The sequence below is a fragment of the Bubalus kerabau genome, chromosome 21 (assembly GCF_029407905.1).
Source record: "Bubalus kerabau isolate K-KA32 ecotype Philippines breed swamp buffalo chromosome 21, PCC_UOA_SB_1v2, whole genome shotgun sequence".
Classification (NCBI taxonomy): Eukaryota; Metazoa; Chordata; class Mammalia; order Artiodactyla; family Bovidae; genus Bubalus; species Bubalus kerabau.
In genome coordinates this window covers 38275183-38301741 of record NC_073644.1, presented here as the reverse complement: position 1 = coordinate 38301741, position 26559 = coordinate 38275183, and the positions used below count along the sequence as shown (strand labels likewise).

The 26559-nt window shown below is 36.3% G+C and overlaps 1 protein-coding gene across 3 annotated transcripts in view; it reads right to left on the bottom strand.

Annotated features, from left to right (window-relative positions):
- USP14 (ubiquitin specific peptidase 14) overlaps window positions 1-26559 on the bottom strand; it is a 43523-nt gene that overhangs the window by 7032 nt on the left and 9932 nt on the right. For 2 of the 3 annotated variants that reach the window (XM_055559438.1, XM_055559437.1), the window contains exons 3-12: window positions 21516-21548; window positions 13136-13240; window positions 12149-12252; window positions 6291-6349; window positions 5588-5718; window positions 4606-4686; window positions 4147-4232; window positions 3373-3487; window positions 860-925; window positions 623-715 (exon numbers count right to left, since the gene is read on the bottom strand). In XM_055559438.1, the coding sequence (XP_055415413.1) occupies window positions 623-715; window positions 860-925; window positions 3373-3487; window positions 4147-4232; window positions 4606-4686; window positions 5588-5718; window positions 6291-6349; window positions 12149-12252; window positions 13136-13240; window positions 21516-21548 (873 nt within the window). Of the gene's footprint in view, window positions 1-622; window positions 716-859; window positions 926-3372; window positions 3488-4146; window positions 4233-4605; window positions 4687-5587; window positions 5719-6290; window positions 6350-12148; window positions 12253-13135; window positions 13241-21515; window positions 21549-22746; window positions 22832-26559 lie in introns of all 3 variants that reach the window. The other variant, XM_055559439.1, reaches the window with a different exon arrangement.

Here is a 26559-nt window from a genome sequence, read left to right as displayed (position 1 = left end):
ATTACTTCAACTACATTTAACCTGCTTGTACAACCCTAAGTATATCTGAAAATGTATTAATGAAATCAGCTCAAGAGGTTAGAATTATATACCCCTTCCCAAAGGGTCAGAGACTCTGGATACACTGCAGAGCTACAGCTCAATGAAACGGACAAATCCTAAGGCTGGCTCTGACATCAAATGATTATTCTTTGGGCACCAGTAATTTAACACTTTCCCTTCACCTGGAAGAAAGGAATCACACAGATTACAGTGTGTTACATTGCCGCTTAGCCCACTCCTGTCCCCAAACCTACCGGTATCGCTGCAACTGAGGATCTGGTTTAGTGGTACTACTGGGGAAAGGAGTGCATCCATCAGAATTACCTGGGACTCTTGAAAAATATAAGACCCGAGGCCCCCCTTAATCAGATGCTTGGACAGGGCTGAGGGGGAGGCATGCGTATGTTAAAAGAAAAGGGAAAACAGACAATTCCAATATACCTGATTAATAACCACTTATCTAATGTTAATAACTTCTGTATAGTATTTTGAAGTGAGTTCTAAAAGAATAAAGAAATCTATTGTAAATAAGGAATTACCTTCAAAAAATTATAATTATTACAGTAAATTTATTACTAACCTTAAGAACTTTAGCATTCACAGATTCCTTCTCTTTGTAAAAAAATCGAACCATCTGAATAGTTAAGTAAGCAGGTAACCGGCTGATCTTTGACTGAGGAGAGAAAATGGAAAGAAATTCCGTAACATGCAAACGCCACACAAGTTTCTAATTCCTCAGTTTGGTAAAAACAAAGTCTGGGTAACATTAATTAACCAGCAACCTTTCGATTAAATGGAATTGGATTCTAAAACTTACAGATTTGATGTACAAAGCATTTCTTTGCAATGTTGGAGACTGTTTGGTGATTTCTTCCTGAAGTCGCTAAAAAAGAACAGAAGACCAAACATTAAAAAAATGTCTTCTGCAATACAGAATTATATCTTTAACTCTTTGAAAAATCAGGACTATTTAAGAGATAACATATAGTATGTCAACCGATTTATACCCCTGAGAAATACTCTGAATGAAGACAAAGTGAGAAGGCTTTCAGATATGCTTTAGTTCTTAAAAGGCATAAAAATAATTTGTCTTTACTTGCATGAACTCTTCAGAATGTAAATCATATTTGAGTCTTTTAATTTATGATCCAAATGGTCAGATTCTGAGAGTTTATACTGTGTTTTATACAACATAAGGAAACCTTTCATGGTATTCTTCTATTTACGGATCATCAGAATATCTGTATTAGAGGAAAAGGAAGAGAATGTAAATAACTCTTGCTCTTTATGTTTTATGTAGCTAAACCTTCCAGAACCAATCAATTATTGTTAAATTTGAGAAAGTCACAACACAGAAAACCTGTTCATCTAATAGATGTGGGAAGCCTTCAGCCCCTGCATCTTCTAACCAGTGTCCGCCTTTCCATCCTTGCAGCCTGGGTGGCACTGAGCCACACAGGGCTCCCTCTGGGCATCGTCTGTACTGGTAGTGACAGCACTTTGCCGCGGTGCTGGTGTCAGAACTGCATGAGTTAACACATGAAGAAAACCTGGACAACTATTTGGTATACAGTCTATGTTCAGTAAGCATGTTGGGGGCTTCCCAGCTGGTGGCAGTGGTAACGAATCCACCTGCCAATGCAGAGACGCCAGAGACTCACATTTGATCCCTGGGTCAGGAAGATCCCCTGGAATAGGAACTGGCAACCCGCTGCCATATGCTTGCCTGGAAAATCCCATGGACAGGGAAGCCTCACAGGCTACAGTCCATATGGTTGCAAAGAGTCAGACACAACTGAGTGACTAAGCGGCATCAGCAGCAAGAACCGTCTTATACGCGCATAAAAATTGTTCCAGGTTTGATTTTTAAAAATTACTACCCACATTACAAAAGGAATCACTATGGAGTAGGTTTTTAACATTTAACCAAGTTTACTCAGCAATGAAGAGGTAAAGAAATGTGGAGCAAAATTACTCAAGGATAAAACCAATGATGACAAAGCATCTAAAAATACCAAGACAATTAATGTTAACATCTCATGAAAATATGAAAGCGTATCTGGTACTTTGTAAAATTTTTAAAGTGCTCAGTTATGTCCAACTCTTTGCATCCCCATGTACTAGAGCTTACTGATCAGGTTAACTATGTATTACTATCATCAATCCACCATCATCAAGATATTCCAGGTATACTTAGCTTTCATTGAATTTTATAAAATTATTAAGAAAATAACCTGGAAAGTCCTTGTCAAAATATTCTATCCCATACTCTCCAATTAACATTTTGATGCCATGAAACTTGCCCCAATTCACTGCCTATCCTTCAATAGATGTACATACTTAGGAATACTGAGGAATTCCCTGGTGGTCCAGTGGTTAGGACTCTGAGCTTTCATTGTCGAGGGGGCATGGGTTCAATTCCTAGTGGGAGAACTAAGATCCCATAAACTGCACGGTGCAGCCAAAGTTTAAAAAAAAAAAATTGAGAGATGTACATATTCCCCCAAACTATCAAATAAATGACAGGCAAGCAAAATTGTTCTATTTTATCAATGTGCCCACTAGGGTGGGTTTTTTAGCATGGCAGTGGGGAGACAGAACTAACTGAATAGTGAGAAAATCAAGTTTTAGATCTGGCTTTGCCACAAACCAATAAAGTCACTTAAATTCTAGGGCCTTGACTGCAATCCTAGTGCAATGGCAGAATGTCTACAGGCCCTCATCTGCACGGGCCAATCCCAGTGTCTATCTCGCCAGTATTAATATATCCTCATTACAATGCCCCCCGAGGCCTCCTTCGAGTCTCTGGTCATAACATTTTTGTCAACCCATCAATATACAGCCTTGTTTTATGAGTCTTTCTGCTGTGTAATGACAGCTTAACACACACTGCTGACGCAGTAACACTGAACTCACAGCCAAGTACACTGTAACTCAACCCTGAATGAAGCTGATCTAACCAACGTTTTCTCTCCTTAAGGCCATCGCCACCTTCCTGCGCTTAGAACACCAGACGGCACTTGAGCAGCATGCCAGAAGGCCACTACCCACAGCAAGATCACCTGCAAGAAGCGCAAAAATTCAAGAAACATGGCACTGAAATGAGTGCAGGCAGCATACTAGTTTCCACTGAAACAAGAAGGCAGAGGACCTCAGGTGAGCCAGTGTGACTCACACATCTCAGAATTTTTGCCACCTTGCACATGTCTACAGGTGACCATGAAAGAACCATGAGTATTGATGTTGGGGTTATAAATAAAAGTTAGCAAGTAGGTATATTTGCAAGTAAAAGAATCCACAAACCATGTGGAAAACTGTAATTATCCTTACCAACTTAAGTCCTGTAAAAAGATACTTGACTTCTTGATTGATGAAACAGCTAAGCTGAAGCTGACTTTCCTTTCCTTTAGTGACTTCTTCTTCTTCAGATTCTGTACATTTCATGCTGTGCAAAGTAAGTTAAGGAATATACCAACAGCCATTCAATTTGCTATATAACCTCTAACAAAATAAGTTATCCCAATGCTTTTAAAATTAATAACATCATTCACTGGTATTTAAAACGTTTTAGTCTCCCAGCAGAGATTCATTTCAATACTTAAAAATGCTCATTCACTTACCAACAATATGGATTAATGAATGTGTGAAAAAGGATAAACTCTCAGCAAATAACTTGGTATTTATATAGTCTTAAAATGGTCTTAAGAACTCAAAGATAAATCTACCCATGATCTAGAAAATGCTGCTCTCCTAAATTCATGTTTTATTAATTGCTTCCATTTCATGTATGTAATTTTGCTGATATATCCCATTTCATACAATTAACAATTAATTCTCTATGAGGTGAATTAATGAAGCATTCTGTTGAAGATATTCTTAGGAAAAAATAATGAATGTCCTTAAAGAGTCCATTTATCTAAACTTCAAGATCACTCCAATGGGTATTTTTTCAAATTCCTAATTTCCATATTTTTTAACCATAAAAACCTCTAACGAATTTTCCTTCATATCCCACCCACCATCCAGTCAACAATACTATTTATACCAATTCATACTCAATAAGTTATGATTACAGTCCATATGAATCTTGGCTCATAAGGATACGTCGTCTCAAATTCAACTCCAAAGAACTGATCAATTAAACTTTTCTTTTTAGAAGGTGTCACTGCTGATGCAGATGAAGAATCTGTCTGCAAAAATTCAGATGAAATAAAAATTCCAATTTTACTTCACACGGATATTAATGTACATCACCTCGCACACAATCCAGTTTAGTAACGCATATTTAAGTTTTTTTTAAATGTAATCCCTGTCTGCAAAACCTTTCTACTGATCAAAAAATATTACCAAAAAACTACAGATGCTCAGTAAGCGCAACAGATTAAATTCAGGAAATAGTACACTGAAGTCAAGCGTCAAATGCAAGCTGTCAAATTCCAACTACAGATTCATTTATCTCAAGTATTCAAGGACATGTCTATCTATTAAGATGAACTTATTTCAAAAGACTTTTAGGGTGGGATGGAGTGAAACTCAAAGCCTACACAAATATATTTCAATTACCTCTTTAACAGTATCATCCTCTATAGCTTCCAATTTCTGCTGTAATACTCGCATCATTTGTACCCAACACTCATTAGCATCCTGTAATTTAAAAAGTGACACAGTAAGTAATCCTGGTAGATACAGTGTTTGATTTACAAAGTACTTCCAAAATAATTACTGTTTCCTTAGGGAAGGGGAAGAAAGTTGTTTTGTTTTAAATATTAAGCCAAATTAAATATTTTATGACCTTCAAAACAATGAAGCATTCCAGAATAGTTTGTTTATTCATTCAAGAGATGTTTAGTGAACTCATTATGCTAAACACCATTCTAGATACAAGGACTACATAGCAGTCAACAGAGTAGAAAAAAGTCCTAGTGGGGAACATAAATAAACAAAATAGAACAAATTCAAGTAAAGAGGGCTATGAAGAAAAAAAAAGCAATATGGGAGTAGGAAGTGATTAGGGAAAGAGGAGTGTGCTATTTCAGTAGGACTGTCAAGGAAAGCCTCTCTGATGCCTTGACATTTGACCCATGAGACCTGAATGAGGTGAGGAGGCAAGGCACATCCCTATCTGACGGCCAAAGGAAAAACAGCAAAGGCCCTACAGAAAGAGGATATGTGGAGAGTTCTTTTTTTAAATAGCAAGGAAGCCGGTGTATCTGGAGAGAACTGCAAGGGGAACAGTGGTACATGACAAGCTCAGAAGGGCAGGCAGGCAGGCAGTAGACTGTTTAGGACCGAGACAGAAAACAAGGGAACCAACATAATCTTACATTATTTAAAGGACTCTGGGGGCTATGTAGAGAAGCACCACAGAGGGCAGAAGCAAGACGGTCAGATACCGGACTACTGCACCTCTCCAGGCAAGAGATAATGGTGGTGTGAACTAGAGGGGACTGGCATTTGTATTTCCAAATAGAGCTTAGTAAGTCAGTGTAGGACACCTAAGTTTTACACGTACAAAATGAAAACCACAGAACCTTGCCCTGATTACCTGCTGAAGATACTGTCCTTGTTCGCCCTTCTCTGCAAACTGTGGAAAAGCCATGTGCAAAAATTGCAGTAGAATAATTGGTGGAATACTAGAAGAAGTTTTATCCATGGAGTCAAACAAATCTCTAAGGGCTTAAAAACAAAGCAAATACCTGCTTAGTAAAATAGTGACATAGTTAATATAAATACAAGCTACTGTAAATTAATTCTCAAATAATAAAGAACTGCGTATTAATTATTTTTAAGTATATCTACTCCTTTTGCAATTGCTGGATCCCCAGTAAGAAAAAAAAATTGTTTTTAAATCTTAAATAATTCATCCAAAGTCTTCATAATGCAATAACTAGCTATAAAAAACAACTTCTGGCTGGTGCTCTAAGTCTCTCTATCCTTGACAGCCTTTGCCTTCCTAACAAAGCAGTGTATATTCATTCAGTACAGAGAACACATAACTTCTGCCCAGGAATCAAACAGGCTTAACTGCTACAAATGAGCCATTATCAGGACATCAGGTAACCACTCCCAACGCTCCTCCCTTTAAGCCTATACTTGGTTGCCTTGTACTGAACTCCTGAATACTGCAATCTGAAATATGTTTAAATCCTTAAACATACTTCCTGAACACTTTTAAAACTAACTTGCCTTCTTTGATTTTGAAGGCAAGTATTCAGTAAACGCTTTTGGTAGAATATATAGATACTGACCTGCAGTAATATACTGTGCAGACGCCATCTCTCCTGAAGCTCTCAAGGCGCCTGCATACCTATGAACAGCAGGACAGAGTTAGAGAGATTCTGAAACTCAGACGGGAGGAAACAAGTTCAAAGGACTCATTATGACACTGACACCCTCAACTCTAAGTCTCCCTGAGCTGTCCCCACCATTTTTACTTCTCTTCCAGTCTTGGTTCCTTTAAAAATTATATGGGCAAAAGGGACTGCTAAGAAAAAGCAGAATTTAGGTAAATAAAGCCTACTTTACATTCTTTCCCCTGTCTTAACTTACCTATAATATTTTCTACAAACTGTGCGTAACAAGAAAGTACATATTTAATGTCCATTATTACAAAGAAAACAAAATATAATTTTGTTGTATTTGTTATATAAATGAAGAAAAACACTTTGGATCAAAAACATTAAATGGAAATCAATAAGCCTACATTCAGCACTAATTTCTTATAAACACAAAATAAATTTCAAGTCATTTCCCTCACCTATAAAATGAGCTGTGTGTGTGTGTGCACGCGCATGCACTAACTCTGTGACCCTATGGACTGTAGCCTATCAGGCTCCTCTATTCGAGGAGTTTCTGATTTCTAAATTCATTTTTATGAATCTCAGTTAATTTACAGCAGTACAAAGGACTGGTCACCCAAGGAAATATTCAAATCACCATATCTACTTAAACAAATATTTTATGACAAAGGATCAGAAATTATCATTCAGATAATATTAAACACCGGACAACAGGAAAGAGCTGAGCCGCTGACCAGGAAAAGGTACAACACCACGCCAACCTGAGATGCTAACAATGTTCCATTAACTTGACTGTAAAATGAGTCATAGAGAATTTATCAAAATTGCTCACATCCAACACTTAAGATGCATACCTTTCACTAGATATAAATTATATTTCAATTAAAACAAAACAAAACTGTGCTTATAAGTGAATGAAAGAGGTCACAGAAAATGTTAAATTATATTCAATTGAAGAGTCTTGTTTTTTTTCACTTGTTTGTTTAGATCTTTTGGAAACTCCTACAACTAAAATATTCTTAATTTTTTTAATACACAATAATCCCTGAAAGTGAAAGTGTTAGTTACTCAGTTGTGTCCAACTCTTTGCAACCCCATGGACTATAAGCCCACCAGGCTCCTCTTTCCATGGGATTCAATTCTCCAGGCAAGCATACTGGAGCAGGTTGCCATTTCTTTCTCGAAGGGAGCTTCCTGACCCAGGGATCAAACCCATGTCTCCTGCATTAGCAGACAGATTCTTTTACTGCTGAGCCACCAGGGAAGGCCCCTAAATTATATACGTTCAATTAAAAAATTAAAAATTGTAACAGTTTCCCTGTCAGACACTTTAGGACTTTTAAAGGGTACTTCTGAAGTTAAAATGAAGTACTCATAAAGCAAGTGCATCCCATAACATCACTGAACCATGTCATTACATAATGGGCTGCTGTTACGAATTTACATCTAGCTACAGGGTAACTAGAGATCTCTTCAAGAAAATTAGAGATACCAAGGGGACATTTCATGCAAAGATGGGCACGATAAAGGACAGAAATGATATGGACCTAACGGAAGCAGAAGATATTAAGAAGAGGTGGCAAGAATACACAGAAGAACTGTACAAAAAAGATCGTCACAACCCAGATAATCACGATGGTGTGATCACTGACCTAGAGCCAGACATCCTGGAATGGCAAGTCAAGTGGGCCTTAGAAAGCATCACTACAAACAAAGCTAGTGGAGGTGATGGAATTCCAGTTGAACTATTTCAAATCCTGAAAGACGATGCTGTGAATGTGCTGCACTCAATATGCCAGCACATTTGGAAAACTCAGCAGTGGCCACAGGATTGGAAAAGGTCAGTTTTCATTCCAATCCCAAAGAAAGGCAATGCCAAAGAATGCTCAAACTACCGCACAATTGCACTCATCTCACATGCTAGTAAAGTAACACTCAAAATTCTCCAAGCCAGGCTTCAGCAATACGTGAACCGTGAACTTCCTGATGTTCAAGCTGGTTTTAGAAAAGGCAGAGGAACCAGAGATCAAATTGCCAATATCCGCTGGATCATGGAGAAACCAAGAGCGTTCCAGAAAAACATCTATTTCTTCTTTATTGAATATGCCAAAGCCTTTTGACTGTGTGGATCACAATAAACTGTGGAAAATTCTGAAAGAGATGGGAATATCAGACCACCTGACCTGCCTCTTGAGAAACCTGTATGCAAGTCAGGAAGCAACAGTTAGAACTGGACATGGAACAACAGCCTGGTTCCAAACAGGAAAAGAAGTTCGTCAAGGCTGTATATTATCACCCTGCTTATTTAACTTATATGCAGAGTACATCATGAGAAACACTGGACTGGAAGAAACACAAGCTAGAATCAAGACTGCCTGGAGAAGTATCAATAACCTCAGATATGCAGATGACACAACCCTTATGGCAGAAAGTGAAGAGGAACTAAAAAGCCTCTTGATGAAAGTGAAAGTGAAGAGTGAGAAAGTTGGCTTAAAGCTTAACGTTCAGAAAAAGATGATCATGGCATCCGGTCCCACCACTTCATGGGAAATAGATGGGGAAACAGTGGAAACAGTGTCAGACTTTATTTTTTGGGGCTCCAAAATCACTGCAGATGGTGACTGCAGCCATGAAATTAAAAGACGCTTACTCCTTGGAAGGAAAGTTATGACCAACCTAGATAGCATATTCAAAAGCAGAGGTATTACTTTGCCAACAAAGGTCCGTCCAGTCAAGGCTATGGTTTTTCCTGTGGTCATGTATGGATGTGAGAGTTGGACTGTGAAGAAGGCCGAGCGCTGAAGAATTGATGCTTTTGAACTGTGGTGTTGGAGAAGACTCTTGAGAGTCTCCTGGACTGCAAGGAGATCCAACCAGTCCATTCTGAAGGAGATCAGCCCTGGGATTTCTTTGGAGGGAATGATGCTGAAGCTGAAACTCCAGTACTTTGGCCACCTCATGCGAAGAGTTGACTCATTGGAAAAGACTCTGATGCTGGGAGGGATTGGGGGCAGGAGGAGAAGGGGACGACAGAGGATGAGATGGCTGGATGGCATCACTGACTCGATGGACGTGAGTCTGAGTGAACTCCGGGAGTTGGTGATGGACAGGGAGGCCTGGCGTGCTGCGATTCATGGGGTCGCAAAGAGTCGGGCATGACTGAGCGACTGAACTGAAATGAACTGAAGAGGGTAACAGGGGCTTTCCCGGTGGCTCATCTGGTAAAGGATCTGCCTGCCAATGCAGCAGGCTTAAGAGACGTAGGTTCAATTCCTGGGTCGGGAAGATCCCCAGAGAAGGAAATGTCAAAGTGCTCCAGTATTCTTGCCTGGAGAATTCCATGGACAGAGGAGCCTGGTGGGCTACAGTCCATAATGTCGCAAAAAGTCAAACACAATTAAGCATGCATACACGAGCATACACACAGCCATACACAGGATGTAACTATTCAACATTTATGACAAAAGATGCATTAATGAATTATTAATCTTTTTTTTAATAACTGGAAATAGGAAGATCATAAATAATTTAATACCATCTCCCCAAAACTCTCAATATTATGCCAAGAAAATATATAATTCCTAATTAGGGTAAGACTATCCAATCAGCCAAACAACATTCATAAGGAACTTTACAAAGAAAAACCATTAATTAGAGAAGAGGAACAATGGACATGAGTACTGAGAGGTTTAACAGATAAAAATACTGAGTGTTTACAGATAAAAGAACCAATAGAGTACTTTTCCCAATCTTTGTCAAGTCAATAAATAAAAAAATGATACAGACAATCTGAATGTAATAAACTTAATGCTTATTATACTTTATCACCTACAAAAAGAGGATGTCTTGACTATATTTCGATCATTTGTGAAATATTCACTACCAATCAATCACAGATCAGATCAACTCAAACATTCATTGACAGAAAAAAGAGTAATTATTTAGTAGTATATACAATGGTGTAGTCTACAGCATGAACAAAAATGAACACACACACAAAACATGGAAAAGCCAAACATAATGAGCCGGACTCAAATGAATATATAATATGTATGTTTCTGTTCATACAGAGTTCAGAGTTCAAAAAAAGCAAAATTACTCTATGAGGTCAGGTGAATACAACAACTTTGGAAAGAAGGGTGGGGGCCGTGGACTGGAAGGGATTGGTGAGGGGATTTTCAGAGTGCTAACAGGATTCTGTTGATCCGTATTGGTTACAGGGATGTGTTCATTCTGGGATAATTCATGTCTACATGTTTCTATATAATTCAATTATTAAAAACAAACTTGGGTTTTGCACAGCCAAGAAAACCATAAACAAAATGAAAAGAATGGGAAAAAATATTTGCAAATGACACAATCAACAAGGGATCAATTTCCAAAATATACAAATAGCTCATTGACCTTAACAGCAAAAAAACCCAACTCAATTCAAAAATGGGCAGAAGACCTATACAGACATTTCTACAAAGACATATAGATGACACATGAAAAGATGCTCAACTTTTCTAATTATTAGAGAGATGCAGATCAAAACTACAATGAGGTACCACCTTACAACAGTCCTGGCCATCATTAAAAAGTCTACATATAACAAAGGCTGGAGATGGTGTAGAGAAAAGGGAACCCTCCTCATTGTTGATGGGAATGTAAGTAGGTGCAGCCACTGTGGAAAACTTTATGAAGGTTCCTTAGAAAACTAAAAATAGAGCTACCATGTGATCCAGCAATCCCACTCCTAAGCATGTATCTGGACAAAACTATATTCAAAAAGATACATGCACCCCAATGTTTATAGCAGCACTATACACAACGGCCTAAAGCTTTTAAAAACTTGTTTAATAAACCTGAATATTGTTTAAAAAGACTAGCACAGAAGTAAAGAATTCGGGAGCTCTCGAGCACTGCCGGAGAGGATGTAAAATGGTACTTTGGAAAACAGTTTGGCAGTTTCTCAAATGTTGTTTACGAGTTACCACGTGAACAAGCAACCTACTCACAACCAAGAGAAATGAGAACAACTCATCTGCACAAAAACGTGTGCTTGAATGTTCACTGTAGCATCATTTATGCCAGCTAAAATGTGGAAACAATCCAAACGTCCGTCAACTGATGACTGGATAGCCGAAACAGCATATCCACAGTGGACTATTATCCAGTCGTTAAAAGCAGTGAAGGACTGCTATATGCTATGTGTGCTTAGTCGCTCAGTCGTGTCCAACTCTGCGACCCCACAGACTGTGGCCCGCCAGGCTCCTCTGTCCATGGGATTCTCCAGGCAAGACGACTGGAGTGGGCTGCCATGCCCCCCTCCAGGGGATCTTCCCAACCCAGGCATCGAACCCAGGTCTCCCGCACTGCAGGTGGATTCTTTACCGTCTGAGCCACCAGAGTAGACCTTACATGCTACAGTATGGATAAACCTAGAGAACAGTATGCTAAGAAAAAGAAGCCAGTCACAAAAAGAGCATATAGTGTATGACCCCATTAATATGAAATGTCCAGAATCAGCAAATCTGTAGGACAAAAAGTACTAATGGCTGCCCAGAGCTGGAGGTGGGAAAGGTATACGAAGCGAGCATGAGGGTTTTTTCTGGGCAGGGGCGTATTCTGAAATTAGATTGTGGGATACTTGCATACTCTGGTGAATATAATAAAGACCATCTAATTGAACACATGAACAGGGTGATTTTTGATGAATTATATCACAAGCTACTAAATACATACAGAAGTGCAAAAGAATACTATTCATCCAAATGTGAATCTTCTTTACCCAAAAAACACATACAGTCTCTCTTCTGTCTTACCTTTTAAGGGCATCTTTGAGTTCAGGCACAGAACGAATACACTGAACTGTGGCATTCATGTAACAAGTATTACCCAGGTTTGTCAATCCACATGGTAACTCCATCTGATAAGGAAAAGGATTAAATCAATTTTATAAAATGACACAGCATATATAAATCACTAAACACTTTGAAGCAAACAATTTACCAATTCATACCAATTTATATTCCATGCCAACAATGTTTTATTTTCCTAACAAAAAAAGTTTTACTTGCATCATGCTGACAATCATTTTGTTTTAGTTGCCTTCTTGAAAATAAAGAATTTTATCAGTCCTGCCTCCTCCACAGGTTTATCCCTAGAAGAGGGTAACAAAATATACACTGAAATACTTCAAGGAGACTTCCCATGTGGTCCAGTGGCTAAGACTCAGCACAGCCGATGCAGGATACCCAGGTTCAATCTCTGGTCAGGGACCTAGATCCCACATGCCCCAACAAAGACCGGGTGGGCACAGCCAAAATAAATAAACAAATTAAAAAAAAGGAAACACTTCCAAAAAATGAATGGTACTATATAAATGCTGGGTAGTAAAAACAATAATAATATTTGACAAGAATGTGTTGGCCAGTTTCTAAACCAACACTGCATTCTTAAATTAAGGATAAACTGTATGTATTTTCACCATGGAAGGTTTTGAGAATTTAAATATCCCAGCATTTAAACTAACTTCTTTAAGCTTGTTTTGCCATAAAATAACAGTAAACACTTTAACAGCACTGTCTGCCAGATGCCTTTATTACAGATATTAATGACTTTGTAATGAATTGTTCAATTAGAAAAGGATCCCATGAGCCAATTTCAAAAACAAAACTCTGGTTTACTGCTGATAACATGCATCCTGATGTCAATTAAATCCTCAAAATGCACAGATGCTACTTTTTGAAAGTCATCTTGCTGTTTCTTAAAAAGTAATAATCAGGTATATAAAACGTGGCATGTCTTACAGCAGATGCTAACTGTTCTTCTGTCATGTCTTCTACAAAGACAGTTTTAGCTGAGGGTTCCTCAGGAAGAGCATCTGCTGACCCCATCATTAGTACAGTCATTCCCTGTTAAAAAAAAAAAAAAAAAATTTCATGAAAACTCAAAAGCTGACCATGTTTATGTTCAAGGAAATAAGTCAGACGCAGAAAAACACATATCACGTGCTTCTGTGTACCAGAAAAGGTCAATCTAAGACAGATTAGTGGTTGCAAGGGCTGAAGATGGGAAAAGAGAATGTCTGGAAATGGGAACGCATTTCTTTCTGGGGTGATGAAAATATTCCAAAATCAGACTGTGGTGAAGTTACACAACTCTGTAAATACACTAAAAATCATGAAACGCTAGCGTGCTGCTTCAGGCCAAAGGTCACCTGCAGAATGCTGGAACGTCTGTATCTTGACTGTGGGAGTGGTGACATGCCTGCGTAAAGTTAACCAAATCCATGAGACTCTAAAGTAGGTGAATTGTACTCTCTATATACTATACTATACTCTCTATATACCATATTTTATTTATACCTCAATAAAGCTAAGGACAAAAACACTGTCACAAAGCTGAGAATGTTTTCAATATTGGAAAGGAGAGACTTCTTCAATCATTCGTATTTAGTGGCATCATTTCTCTCCATAACACACTAAGCAGTGATAATATTCCTATGAAAGTCTATTCTGTAACTGTAACCATTATTTACAACTGAACAGAAAAATCTCCATTGTTGGAAATTATCAAGCCAAATATATAAATTAGTTCAAAATGTCCAATTTTATAATTCTACATGTTATTAACCTAAGGAAATACTGATGTAACATTCCACACAATAGAGCAAAGACAACTGTCACCCTAAAACTCCTAATCTTGAAATGTGAACATCGTACTCAGTATCTTAATTGGAAGACATGAACACCTGAGATAAAGAGGGTAGAGAGGTTTAAAAAGAGGGGAGAAAAGTCAGAAAAATGTTTTTAAGAAAGGCCAATAAGATAAAAATATCTAAATGAGGATTAAATTAGGAAATAAATAAGGTCAACAAACTCAAGCCTTATGAGTACCTATGACGATCATTCTATCACCTATTATTTTTACCTATACTTTCTATAAGATAATAGCAAAGGAGCACTAAGCAATCACTAAAGAATTTTTTTCCAAAGACAACTGTCTCAGGAAAACCAAATAGCTGAAGAATATACTAGCAACAGTCAGCTAGAAAATACAATTGAAAAGAATGAATACCAAAATTATCTAAGAGTAAACATAATAAGAAATATATATTTTAATAAGAAAACTATAAAGCTTTATATAAAGATATTAATAAACATCTAAATAAGCTGAAGGACACAACAAATTTCTGGACTGGAAAAATTACTATAAAGATGTGATTCCAAATTATTATATAAATTTAATTAAATCCCTTTCTGAGACCTTACAAAATGATTCATTCATGCAATAAACTCATGCCCATGGGAAAACAGCTAAGAAATTTCTGAAAAAGAAGACTAAAACAATATCTTTAAAATTACTAAGAGATTACATATGAAGAATGTTGAAGATAATAATTTAGAAAAATATTCTAGTTCTTTACCTTATGACATGCCATGCCCAAAATGAATTACAAATTGAGGACTTAAATGTAAATATAAAACATCCAAGTTAATTTTTAAAAAATCTTGCCATTTTGGAAGATTTTTCTAGAATTGACATAAAAGATGAAAGGACTAATGACACTAACTGTATAAATCCTAAAGCTTCCCCATTACAACAATCAAAATTTTGACAAACTTAAAAAAAAATCAAGTGTATATGGATACAATAGAAAAATGGGCAAAGTAGAAAGCAAAAAAGGCCTAAAATTAATAAATCAAATAAGCTTCTACATTAAGAAGCTAGCACAAGTATATATTAAAATCAAAGTGAAAGGAGGAAATAAAGCAAAGAGGGAAAAATCAATAAAATAATAAATGAACAAGCAAAAGTTGACTCTATGAGCAGGGGAAATTAATGAAACTAAACAACTTCTCCCTAGGTGACAGAGACAATGAGCAAGAGATCACAACTTGCCGCTACAGAGCAGGAGGAGGGGCTGTGGAAATGACAGCACTGCAGAGTCTAGAATGAAGGCTATTAAGAGGATAGTATGCCATCAATTCAACCACTGAAACTAAACAGACCAAGTACCTAAAAAACACAAATTACCAAAGCTGGTATTAAAAAAAATGTAACATCTGAAGAGTCCTACATTTATTAAAGACACTAAATTCTTAAATTAAATGTCTTCCCACAAACAAAGCTCCAAGCCTCGAGAACCCCACTGGAGAATTTTCTGCAACAGTTTCAGAATATGAACTCTTTCAGGAAAGAGGGGCGATAGGACTGCTTCTGACTCCTTTTATAAGGCAAACATTACACTGACAGCAAGATTCAAAGACAGTCCAAGAAACTACAAACCGTATTTTTCACAAAAAGAAACACAAAAATGATTTTAACAAAATACTACCAGTAGAATCTGAATTATATTTAAAATAAAATACATTAAGATTGGTTAACTATTCAAAAAAGGAAGTATAGTTCACTGCATTAAGAAATTAAAGGATAAAAAAATTAACATTTCAAAATATATGTAAAAAGTATATGACAAACTCAACTCACATTCATGATAACTTTCTACAAACTAGAAACAGAACTTTCCTTAACCTGATAAACATCTATAAAAAACCTATAAATAATCTGTAAAACAAGGGACCAAAAATCTACAATGGGTAAAACTCAAGAGCAAAGAATATTACCAGGGATAAAGAGGAACAGTTTATTTTGATGAAAGGTCAACTCATAGAGCTATTAACAATCCTATACATGTATGCACCTAAAAACAGACAAAACTAAACTACTACAACTGAAAGGAGATATAATCAAATCCACAAGAGCTGGAGATCATGACACATTTAATAAAAGACACAGATAAAACATCAGTTAGGATAGAAAGAACATGAAGACTATACACCAACTTGACCTAACTGGCATTTATAGAACATTTTACCCAACAATAGCAGCATACCTTATTTTTTCAAGAGCACAGAAAACATTCAAATGAATGGAGTAAAACAAGTTGTCAATAAATTTCAAAGGATGGAAATAATACTGGATATGTTATGTGACCATGACAGAATCAAATCAGAAATAAGTAACACAAACATATTAGAAAAAGCCCCATATAATTGGAAATGAAATACAGTTCTAAACAAACCATGGCTCAAAAAAGAAATCACAAGGTATATTAGAAAGTATTTTAACTGTATAATAAAAACACAGCATATTGCAACTGCTAACTGTATAATAAAAACACAGCATATATAATAAAAACACAACTACTAGATTCAGCTACCAATGCTTAAAGAAAAATTAGTAATAATAGTTTTAAATGTCTATAAGAAGAAAATAGATTTTTTTAAAAGAAAATCAATAATCTAGGCATACACCTTAAAGAGCAAGAAAATGAAGTAACTTAAACTCCAAACAGAAAAAAATAAGAGTAACTATCAACAAAATAGAAAATGGGTAATATGTAAAATCAGCAAAGTCAAAAACCAAACAGACTTATGATAAATCCTTACCAACACTGATCAAAATATTTTTATTAATAACAGGAATAAGAAGGATCATCGATAAATAATGATATAATAGGATAACTAACAATTATTTCAGACACTAGGAACAACTTTATGTCTATAAATTCAACATATTTAAAATAAGCAAATTCCTTGAAAGAAAAACATTAAAACAATACAAAACATTAAACATTAAAAAAAATTAAAAACATTTAAACAAAACGCAAAAACATTAAAAAAAAAAAAAAAAAATCAAAATAGCCTGGTGTCTACTAGAGAAACAGTATCAAATTCCCATGAAGAAAACCCAAATCCAGATGTAATGCATTGGTAACTTATTTCAAATATTTACAGAAAATAATACCAATCTCACACCAACTCATTCAGAAAACAGAAATACATCCCCAACTCTTTTAAATGAGTGTCCAACATAACTCTTGACGACAAAGTGAGGATAATGCAAAACAAAACCACTAATATGCCTCATCAACACATAAAAATATCTTTTGAAATATGAGAAAACTAAATCCAGCAATAAATAAGAGATAAAGACATCATGATCCAAGTGTGTCTGTCCCAGTATGCGGTTCTCCAAGTGCTGTCTGTGAACCTCCAGGGGTCTCTCAGATCCTTTCACAGAGCCAGTGAAGTCAAAACTATTTCAATAATACCAAGATGCTATTTCCCTTTTTTAAATGTGGTGATAGTACGTGAACCATGAACTTCCAGATGTTCAAGCTGGATTTAGAAAAGGCAGAGGAACCAGAGATCAAATTGCCAACGCTTGTTGGATCACAGAAAAAGCAAGAGAATTCCAGAAAAACAACTACTTCTGCTTTATTGATTATGCCAAAGCCTTGACTGTGTAGATCACAGCACACTGTGGAAAATTCTTCAAGAGATGGGAATACCAGACCACCTGACCTGCCTCCTGAGAAATCTGTATGCAGGTCAAGAAGCAACAGTTAGAACTGGACATGGAACAACAAACTGGTAGTTATGAAAGGAGTACGTCAAGGCTGTATATTGTCACCCTGCTTATTTAACTTACATGCAGAGTACATTATGTGAAATGCTGGGCTAGATGAAGCACAAGCTGAGATCAAGATTACCGGGAGAAATATCAATAACCTCAGATACGCAGATGACACCACCCTTACTGGCAGAAAGTGAAGAGGAACTAAAGGGCGTCTTGATGAAAGTGAGAGTGAAAAAGCTGGCTTAAAACTCAACATTCAAAAAACGAAGATCATAGCATCTGGTCCCATCATTTCATGGCAAATAGAAGGGGAAACAATGGAAACAGTGACAGACTTTATTTTGGGGGGCTCCAAAATCACTGCAGATGGTGACTGCAGCCATGAAATTAAAAGACGCTTGCTCCTTGAAAGAAAAGTTACAACCAACCTAGACAGCATATTAAAAAGCAGAGACATTACTTTGCCAACAAACGTCCGTCTAATCAAACCTATAGTTTTTCCAGTAGTCATATATGGATGTGAAAGTTGGACTGTAAAGAAAGCTGAGTGCCGAAGAATTGATGCTTTTGAACTGTGGTGTTGGAGAAGACTCTTGAGAGTCCCTTGGACTGCAAGGAGATCCAACCAGGCAATCCTAAAGGAAATCAGTCCTGAATATTCACTGGAAGAACTGATACTGAAGCTGAAACTCCAATACTTTGGCCACTTGATGAGAAGGACTGACTCATTTGAAAAGATCCTGATGCTGGGAAAGATTGAAGGCAGGGGGAGAAGGGGGCAACAGAGGAAGAGATGGTTGGATGGCATCACCAACTCAATGGACATGAGTTTGAGTAAGCTCCAGGAGTTGGTCATGGTCAGGGAGGCCTGGCGTGCTGCAGTCCATGGGGTCACAAAGAGTCAGACACAACTAAGCGACTGAATGAACAAAGAACTGAGTTATCAAGCCATGAAAAGACTTGGAAACTTAAATGCATATTACTAAAGATGTCAATCTGAAAAAGCTACAGACTGTATAATTCCAACTATACAACATTCTGAAAAAGGCATAACTACAGAGACAATAAAAATATCAATAATTGTCAAAGGTAGAGAGAAACATGTACAGCATAGAGAATTTTTAGGATGGTGAAACAATTTTGTACCATACTACAGAATACACATCACTATACATTTGTCCAAATCCAGAGAACACACAATCCCACGAGTGAACCCTAACAAACCATGGACATTCGGTGATAATGATATGTCAATGTAGGTTCATCAACTTAACCAATGTGCTACTCTGTGGGGGATAATGGAGAAAGCTATTCACACATGAAGATATAATAAAAATTACAAAGTACCAATTAAGTTAAAAAAAAAAAAACACACTTCTGCATACCAAAATTACTTGATATCTGTCTTCACAATAAGCCTGCATGAATATTTGTGTTGGAAACCTCACTACTTGCCTTTTTTAACAAAATACAGTTTTTACTTAAAACAACTGACAAATTATGGGGTTTCAGACTTGAGTATTTAGTAACATTTTTTCAAAAATGAAGAAACTGAGCTAGTAGTTTCAGGGCAAAGTACTGACAATATTTATAGCTGCCAATGACAAAATTAGAGCTCATCTGTCACTATGCACCTGACAATTTTCTAGAATTAAAGACTTTTCCACTGAGGTTGGTAGTGATATTAACAAATGCAATTTTGAAGAATTATATAATGAAATCCATGAGCATTTCATGAAACTTACATGAAAGTAAGATATAAATAACTCAGAAAAACAATTTTTCCAAATGACGAATATATGACGTTTCAAAGTCATTCACAAGTGTAAGATCCATTCTTCAATGCAAAACAGATTTTTAACATACAAAAGGTCACTGATGTGGTTTCTACAACATCAAGTTCAGTTCAGTCGCTTGGTCATGTCCAACTCTTTGCGGCCCCATGGACTGCAGCACGCCAGGCTTCCCTGTCCTTCACCAACTCCTGAAGCTTGCTCAAACTCATATCCATCGAGTCAGTGATGCCATCCAACCATCTCATCCTCTGTCGTCCCCTTCTCCTCCTGCCTTCAATCTTTCCCAGCATCAGAGTCTTTTCCAATGAGTCATCTCCTTGCAGTCCAAGGGACTCTCAAAAGTCTTCTCCAACACCACAGTTCAAAAGCATCAAACTAATAAACCAACTACCACATGTTGAGTTCTGGTATACTATCAAAGAAGAATGTTCACTATTTTAACTGAAAAGACATCTCCCTTTTCTAAACATTTAACTATTATGAGACCAGATATCTTACATATACTTCAGCCAAAGCCATATATCACAACAAACTGAGAATGCAGAAACAAAACTAAAAATTCATTTATCTTCTATTAAGCTAGACTGTCAAGAGACTTGAAAAAATGTAGAATAAGTCCATTCTTTCACTTTTCTTTGCTGTTCTGAAAAATATTTTTTAAAAATGAAATTAACAGGTCAATAGGTTTGTTACTGCTACTTTTAAATGAATAATATTTTTAATTTCTCAGCCTTAATTTTTTTTAACTTTTTATTTTGTATTGGGGTATAGCCAATTGATTAACAGCGTCATGACAGTTTCAGGTGAACAGTGAAGGGACTCAGCCATACATATACAAGAATCCATTCTCCCCCAAACTCCCTCAGTCTTAATTTCTAATACAATAAATATTGATATAACCCATATATATGAAATTTAAAATAATTTGAGGGTGTAAAGAGGTCACAAAGATTAAGAAATCTGAGAACAGCATGTCAAAAATGCAAGGTTTAATAGTGAAAAACCAATGAGACTAGCCAGATTATCAGAATAAGAGAAAAATACGATCCTTTCAATAAGCAGGAAAAGCGCTTAAAATTCAACAGCCATTCATAACTTAAACGGTCTCAGTGAACTAGTAAGTGACAAAGATATCCTCTTCCACCACTTTCTATTCAACACTGTATTAGAAGTGCCAGCAATGAAGTAAGGCAAAAAAAGAAACAAGTCATAAAGATTGGAAAGGGAAAAGTAAAACTGCCTCAATTTGAAAATAGTCATGCTTATGTTCATAGAAAACCCAGTGGAATCTACGAAAGAACTACTGGGAACTAATAAGTGAATTTGGCAAGGTCACAGGATAAATATAAACTATATTTTTATAAACTAGCCACAACCACTGGAAAACAAAGATTTTTAAAGTATTGTTAACAGCCAAGAAATAAGTTCCAGAGTCTAACTAAGAAAAACCATACAAGATCCCCATACTGAAAACTTATCTGAGCTAAGAAAACTGGACAACTACACCTTATTTAAGGATTTTGGTACTCTATTACTTTATGATATTCATTCTCCCCAAACTGAACTGCAGATTCAATGCAATCTAAAACAAAATTCTAGGAGTCCATTTGTAGGAACTAATTCTAAAATTATAAGGAAAAGCAAAGGAGCTAAAATAATCTTGAGGAAATAGAAAAAACTTGGAGAACTTATACTACCTTATTTCAAAACTTATTATAAAGCTTCAGCAAGCAAGACCTTGTGATACAAGATTAATCAAATATATCAATGAAACGAGTTCAAAAATAGGCCAACAACTGATTTTCAAGAAAGACTCCGAGGCAAATCAATGAGAAAAGGAAAATATTTTCAACATGTGATGCTGGAACAACTGGATAGACAGACAGAAAAAAAAAGCATTAAAAATACATTTTGTGTAATAATTAGGGAATTGCATTACAATTAGTGTTCTTAAGATAATACTCACATTTTTCATTTTGATGTTCCCCCAATCATCATCCTGTTTTAAAGACAAATAATAAACATTTAACCATCCCTGTATAATCCAAACATAATCTAAAAATCAAGTAATTTTAGATTTCTACTTCAAAATAAAAATTTTCTGCATGCAGATTTTAAAATTACTATAATCAAAAATATTAAAAAAAAAAAAAAAAACACTAATGCAGCCTTAAAACTAGTAGGTCTAATAACTGTTTAAACTACATACGATACCATCTAAAAGACAGTCAACTTGGCAGCACAAAGGTACTGAAACACGTGATTGATGACATATGACAGACGCCAACTTTCTGCATGTTTGGAACCAGCAGAGCTAAAAACAATTTATGTTAAGAACAAAGAACAACCTAGGGAATGAAATAGGTCTACATAATTAGGATGATTATACAACTAATCACCCAAATCAAGAGACTTTGAGAATGCAAGTGCTACTACAAATTATACCAGGAGAGTAAATAAGACCACCCAAGGCAAACTAACCATTACTAATATTTGCTGCGTCCACAAATATTTCTCAGGACCTAAATTTCACACCTATGCATCAATTAACAAATACTTTAACTTTTGTTATGTTCATTTAAACTGTTTTCTGAAATGCCCTGATTGGCACAGATATTTTGACAGCTAAGCCCTTCCTTTCATAGGAGGTCAGTTCCATATCACTCCTTCCTTTCCACAGAAGGTACCAGGCATTCCATATGCTTCCCTTGGGTGGTGCTACTATCTCTTTTTGGACATCCTGCTTCAAAGGGGAAAGTGAGTCCCTAAATCCCTTCTCAATTTAAGGACTATTACTGCTAATCAAAAGGAATGGTAACTATATATGCCCTCTGAGATAATGTACTTCTCCAAGGTCACACAAAGTTGGGAAGTGAACCCAGATCTGCTTGATCTGTAAATTCCATGTTTTTTTGGTCCCTTGTATGTTACTTAAACCTCTCTGATGATCAGTTTCCTCTTTTATCAAATACATAAAATAATTTACTTTCCTCATTTTTAAAACACATACAGTTGAATATGAAAGAAAATAAAAGAATAAGTATTCTTATACTGTTTTACTGCCCAGTTAACAGGGGTAGCCAATCCTTATCTTGAAAATAACTAGAGCTCCTTAGCACTTCACATCTAATTCTTAAAGAAAACGTATTTTAAAATCTATACTTGCCCAGGATTACAAATAATAATAAAGATAATACCTTTACATCTTTTCTGTGGCCCTTCATCAATGATATTGGTAAGCCTGGACTCCTAACTGAAATCAGTGTGATCACTGTAAGTGAACTAAAGGAAAAATTAAGTTGTATTCATTTTTTTTTTTTTTAATTTTATTTTATTTTTAAACTTAACATAACTGTATTAGATTTGCCAAATATCAAAATGAATCCGCCACAGGTATACATGTGTTCCCCATCCTGAACCCTCCTCCCTCCTCCCTCCCCATTCCATCCCTCTGGATCGTCCTAGTGTACCAGCCCCAAGCATCCAGTATCGTGTATCGAACCTGGACTGGCAACTCATTTCATACATGATATTTTACATGTTTCAATGCCATTCTCCCAAATCTTCCCACCCTCTCCCTCTCTCACAGAGTCCATAAGACTGTTCTATACATCAGTGTCTCTTTTGCTGTCTCGTACACAGGGTTATTGTTACCTTCTTCCTAAATTCCATATATATGCGTTAGTATACTGTATTGGTGTTTTTCTTTCTGGCTTACTTCACTCTGTATAATAGGCTCCAGTTTCATCCACCTCATTAGAACTGATTCAAATTTATTCTTTTTAATGGCTGAATAATACTCCATTGTGTATATGTACCACTGCTTTCTTATCCATTCATCTGCTGATGGACAGCTAGGTTGCTTCCATGTCCTGGCTATTATAAACAGTGCTTCGATGAACATTGGGGTACTCGTGTCTCTTTCCCTTCTGGTTTTCTCAGTGTGTATGCCCAGCAGTGGGATTGCTGGATCATAAGGCATGTCTATTTCCAGTTTTTTAAGGAATCTCCACACTGTTCTCCATAGTGGCTGTACTAGTTTGCATTCCCACCAACAGTGTAAGAGGGTTCCCTTTTCTCCACACCCTCTCCAGCATTTATTACTTGTAGACTTTTGGATCGCAGCCATTCTGACTGGTGTGAAATGGTACCTCATAGTGGTTTTGATTTGCATTTCTCTGATAATGAGTGATGTTGAGCATCTTTTCATGTGTTTGTTAGCCATCTGTATGTCTTCTTTGGAGAAATGTCTGTTTAGTTCTTTGGCCCATTTTTTGATTGGGTCATTTATTTTTCTGGAGTTGAGCTGTAGGAGTTGCTTGTATATTCTCGAGATTAGTTGTTTGTCAGTTGCTTCATTTGCTATTATCTTCTCCCATTCTGAAGGCTGTCTTTTCACCTTGCTAATAGTTTCCTTTGATGTGCAGAAGCTTTTAAGGTTAATTAGGTCCCATTTGTTTATTTTTGCTTTTATTTCCAATATTCTGGGAGGTGGGTCATAGAGGATCCTGCTGTGATGTATGTCAGAGAGTGTTTTGCCTATGTTCTCCTCTAGGAGTTTTATAGTTTCTGGTCTTACGTTTAGATCTTTAATCCATTTTGAGTTTATTTTTGTGTATGGTGTTAGAAAGTGTTCTAGTTTCATTCTTTTACAAGTGGTTGACCAGAGTTCCCAGCACCACTTGTTAAAGAGATTGTCTTTAATCCATTGTATATTCTTGCCTCCTTTGTCGAAGATAAGGTGTCCATATGTGCGTGGATTTATCTCTGGGCTTTCTATTTTGTTCCATTGATCTATATTTCTGTCTTTGTGCCAGTACCATACTGTCTTGATAACTGTGGCTTTGTAGTAGAGCCTGAAGTCAGGTAGGTTGATTCCTCCAGTTCCATTCTTCTTTCTCAAGATCGCTTTGGCTATTCGAGGTTTTTTGTTTTTCCATACAAATTGTGAAATTATTTGTTCTAGCTCTGTGAAGAATGCTGTTGGTAGCTTGATAGGGATTGCATTGAATCTATAGATTGCTTTGGGTAGTATACTCATTTTCACTACATTGATTCTTCCAATCCATGAACATGGTATATTTCTCCATCTGTTAGTGTCCTCTTTGATTTCTTTCACCAGTGTTTTATAGTTTTCTATATATAGGTCTTTAGTTTCTTTAGGTAGATATATTCCTAAGTATTTTATTCTTTCCGTTGCAATGGTGAATGGAATTGTTTCCTTAATTTCTCTTTCTGTTTTCTCATTATTAGTGTATAGGAATGCAAGAGATTTCTGTGTGTTGATTTTATATCCTGCAACTTTACTATAGTCATTGATTAGTTCTAGTAATTTTCTGGTGGAGTCTTTAGGGTTTTCTATGTAGAGGATCATGTCATCTGCAAACAGTGAGAGCTTTACTTCTTCTTTTCCAATTTGAATTCCTTTTATTTCTTTTTCTGTTCTGATTGCTGTGGCCAAAACTTCCAAAACTATGTTGAATAGTAATGGTGAAAGTGGGCACCCTTGTCTTGTTCCTGACTTTAGAGGAAATGCTTTCAATTTTTCACCATTGAGGATAATGTTTGCTGTGGGTTTGTCATATATAGCTTTTATTATGTTGAGGTATGTTCCTTCTATTCCTGCTTTCTGGAGAGTTTTGATCATAAATGGATGTTGAATTTTGTCAAAGGCTTTCTCTGCATCTATTGAGATAATCATATGGTTTTTATTTTTCAATTTGTTAATGTGGTGTATTACATTGATTGATTTGCGGATATTGAAGAATCCTTGCATCCCTGGGATAAAGCCCACTTGGTCATGGTGTATGATCTTTTTAATGTGTTGTTGGATTCTGATTGCTAGAATTTTGTTAAGGATTTTTGCATCTATGTTCATCAGTGATATTGGCCTGTAGTTTTCTTTTTTTGTGGGATCTTTGTCAGGTTTTGGTATTAGGGTAATGGTGGCCTCATAAAATGAGTTTGGAAGCTTACCATCCTCTGCAATTTTCTGGAAGAGTTTGAGCAGGATAGGTGTTAGCTCTTCTCTAAATTTTTGGTATAATTCAGCTGTGAAGCCGTCTGGACCTGGGCTTTTGTTTGCTGGAAGATTTTTTATTACATTTTCAATTTCCGTGCTTGTGATGGGTCTGTTAAGATTTTCTATTTCTTCCTGATCGAGTTTTGGAAAGTTGTACTTTTCTAAGAATTTGTCCATTTCTTCCTCGTTGTCCATTTTATTGGCATATAATTGTTGATAGTAGTCTCTTATGATCCTTTGTATTTCTGTGTTGTCTGTTGTGATCTCTCCATTTTCACTTCTAATTTTATTGATTTGATTTTTCTCCCTTTGTTTCTTGATGAGTCTGGCTAATGGTTTGTCAATTTTATTTATCCTTTCAAAGAACCAGCTTTTGGTTTTGTTGATTTTTGCTATGGTCTCTTTTGTTTCTTTTGCATTTATTTCTGCTCTAATTTTTAAGATTTCTTTCCTTCTACTAACCCTGGGGTTCTTCATTTCTTCCTTTTCTAGTTGCTTTAGGTGTAGAGTTAGGTTATTTATTTGACTTTTTTCTTGTTTCTTGAGGTGTGCCTGTATTGCTATGAACTTTCCCCTTAGGACTGCTTTTACCGTGTCCCACAGGTTTTGGGTTGTTGTGTTTTCATTTTCATTCGTTTCTATGCAAATTTTGATTTCTTTTTTGATTTCTTCTGTGATTTGTTGGTTATTCAGCAGCGTGTTGTTCAGCCTCCATATGTTGGATTTTTTAATAGTTTTTCTCCTGTAATTGAGATCTAATCTTACTGCATTGTGGTCAGAAAAGATGCTTGGAATGATTTCTATTTTTTTGAATTTACCAAGGCTAGCTTTATGGCCCAGGATGTGATCTATCCTGGAGAGGGTTCCATGTGCGCTTGAGAAGAAGGTGAAATTCATTGTTTTGGGATGAAATGTCCTATAGATATCAATTAGGTCTAACTGGTCTATTGTATCATTTAAAGTTTGTGTTTCCTTGTTAATTTTCTGT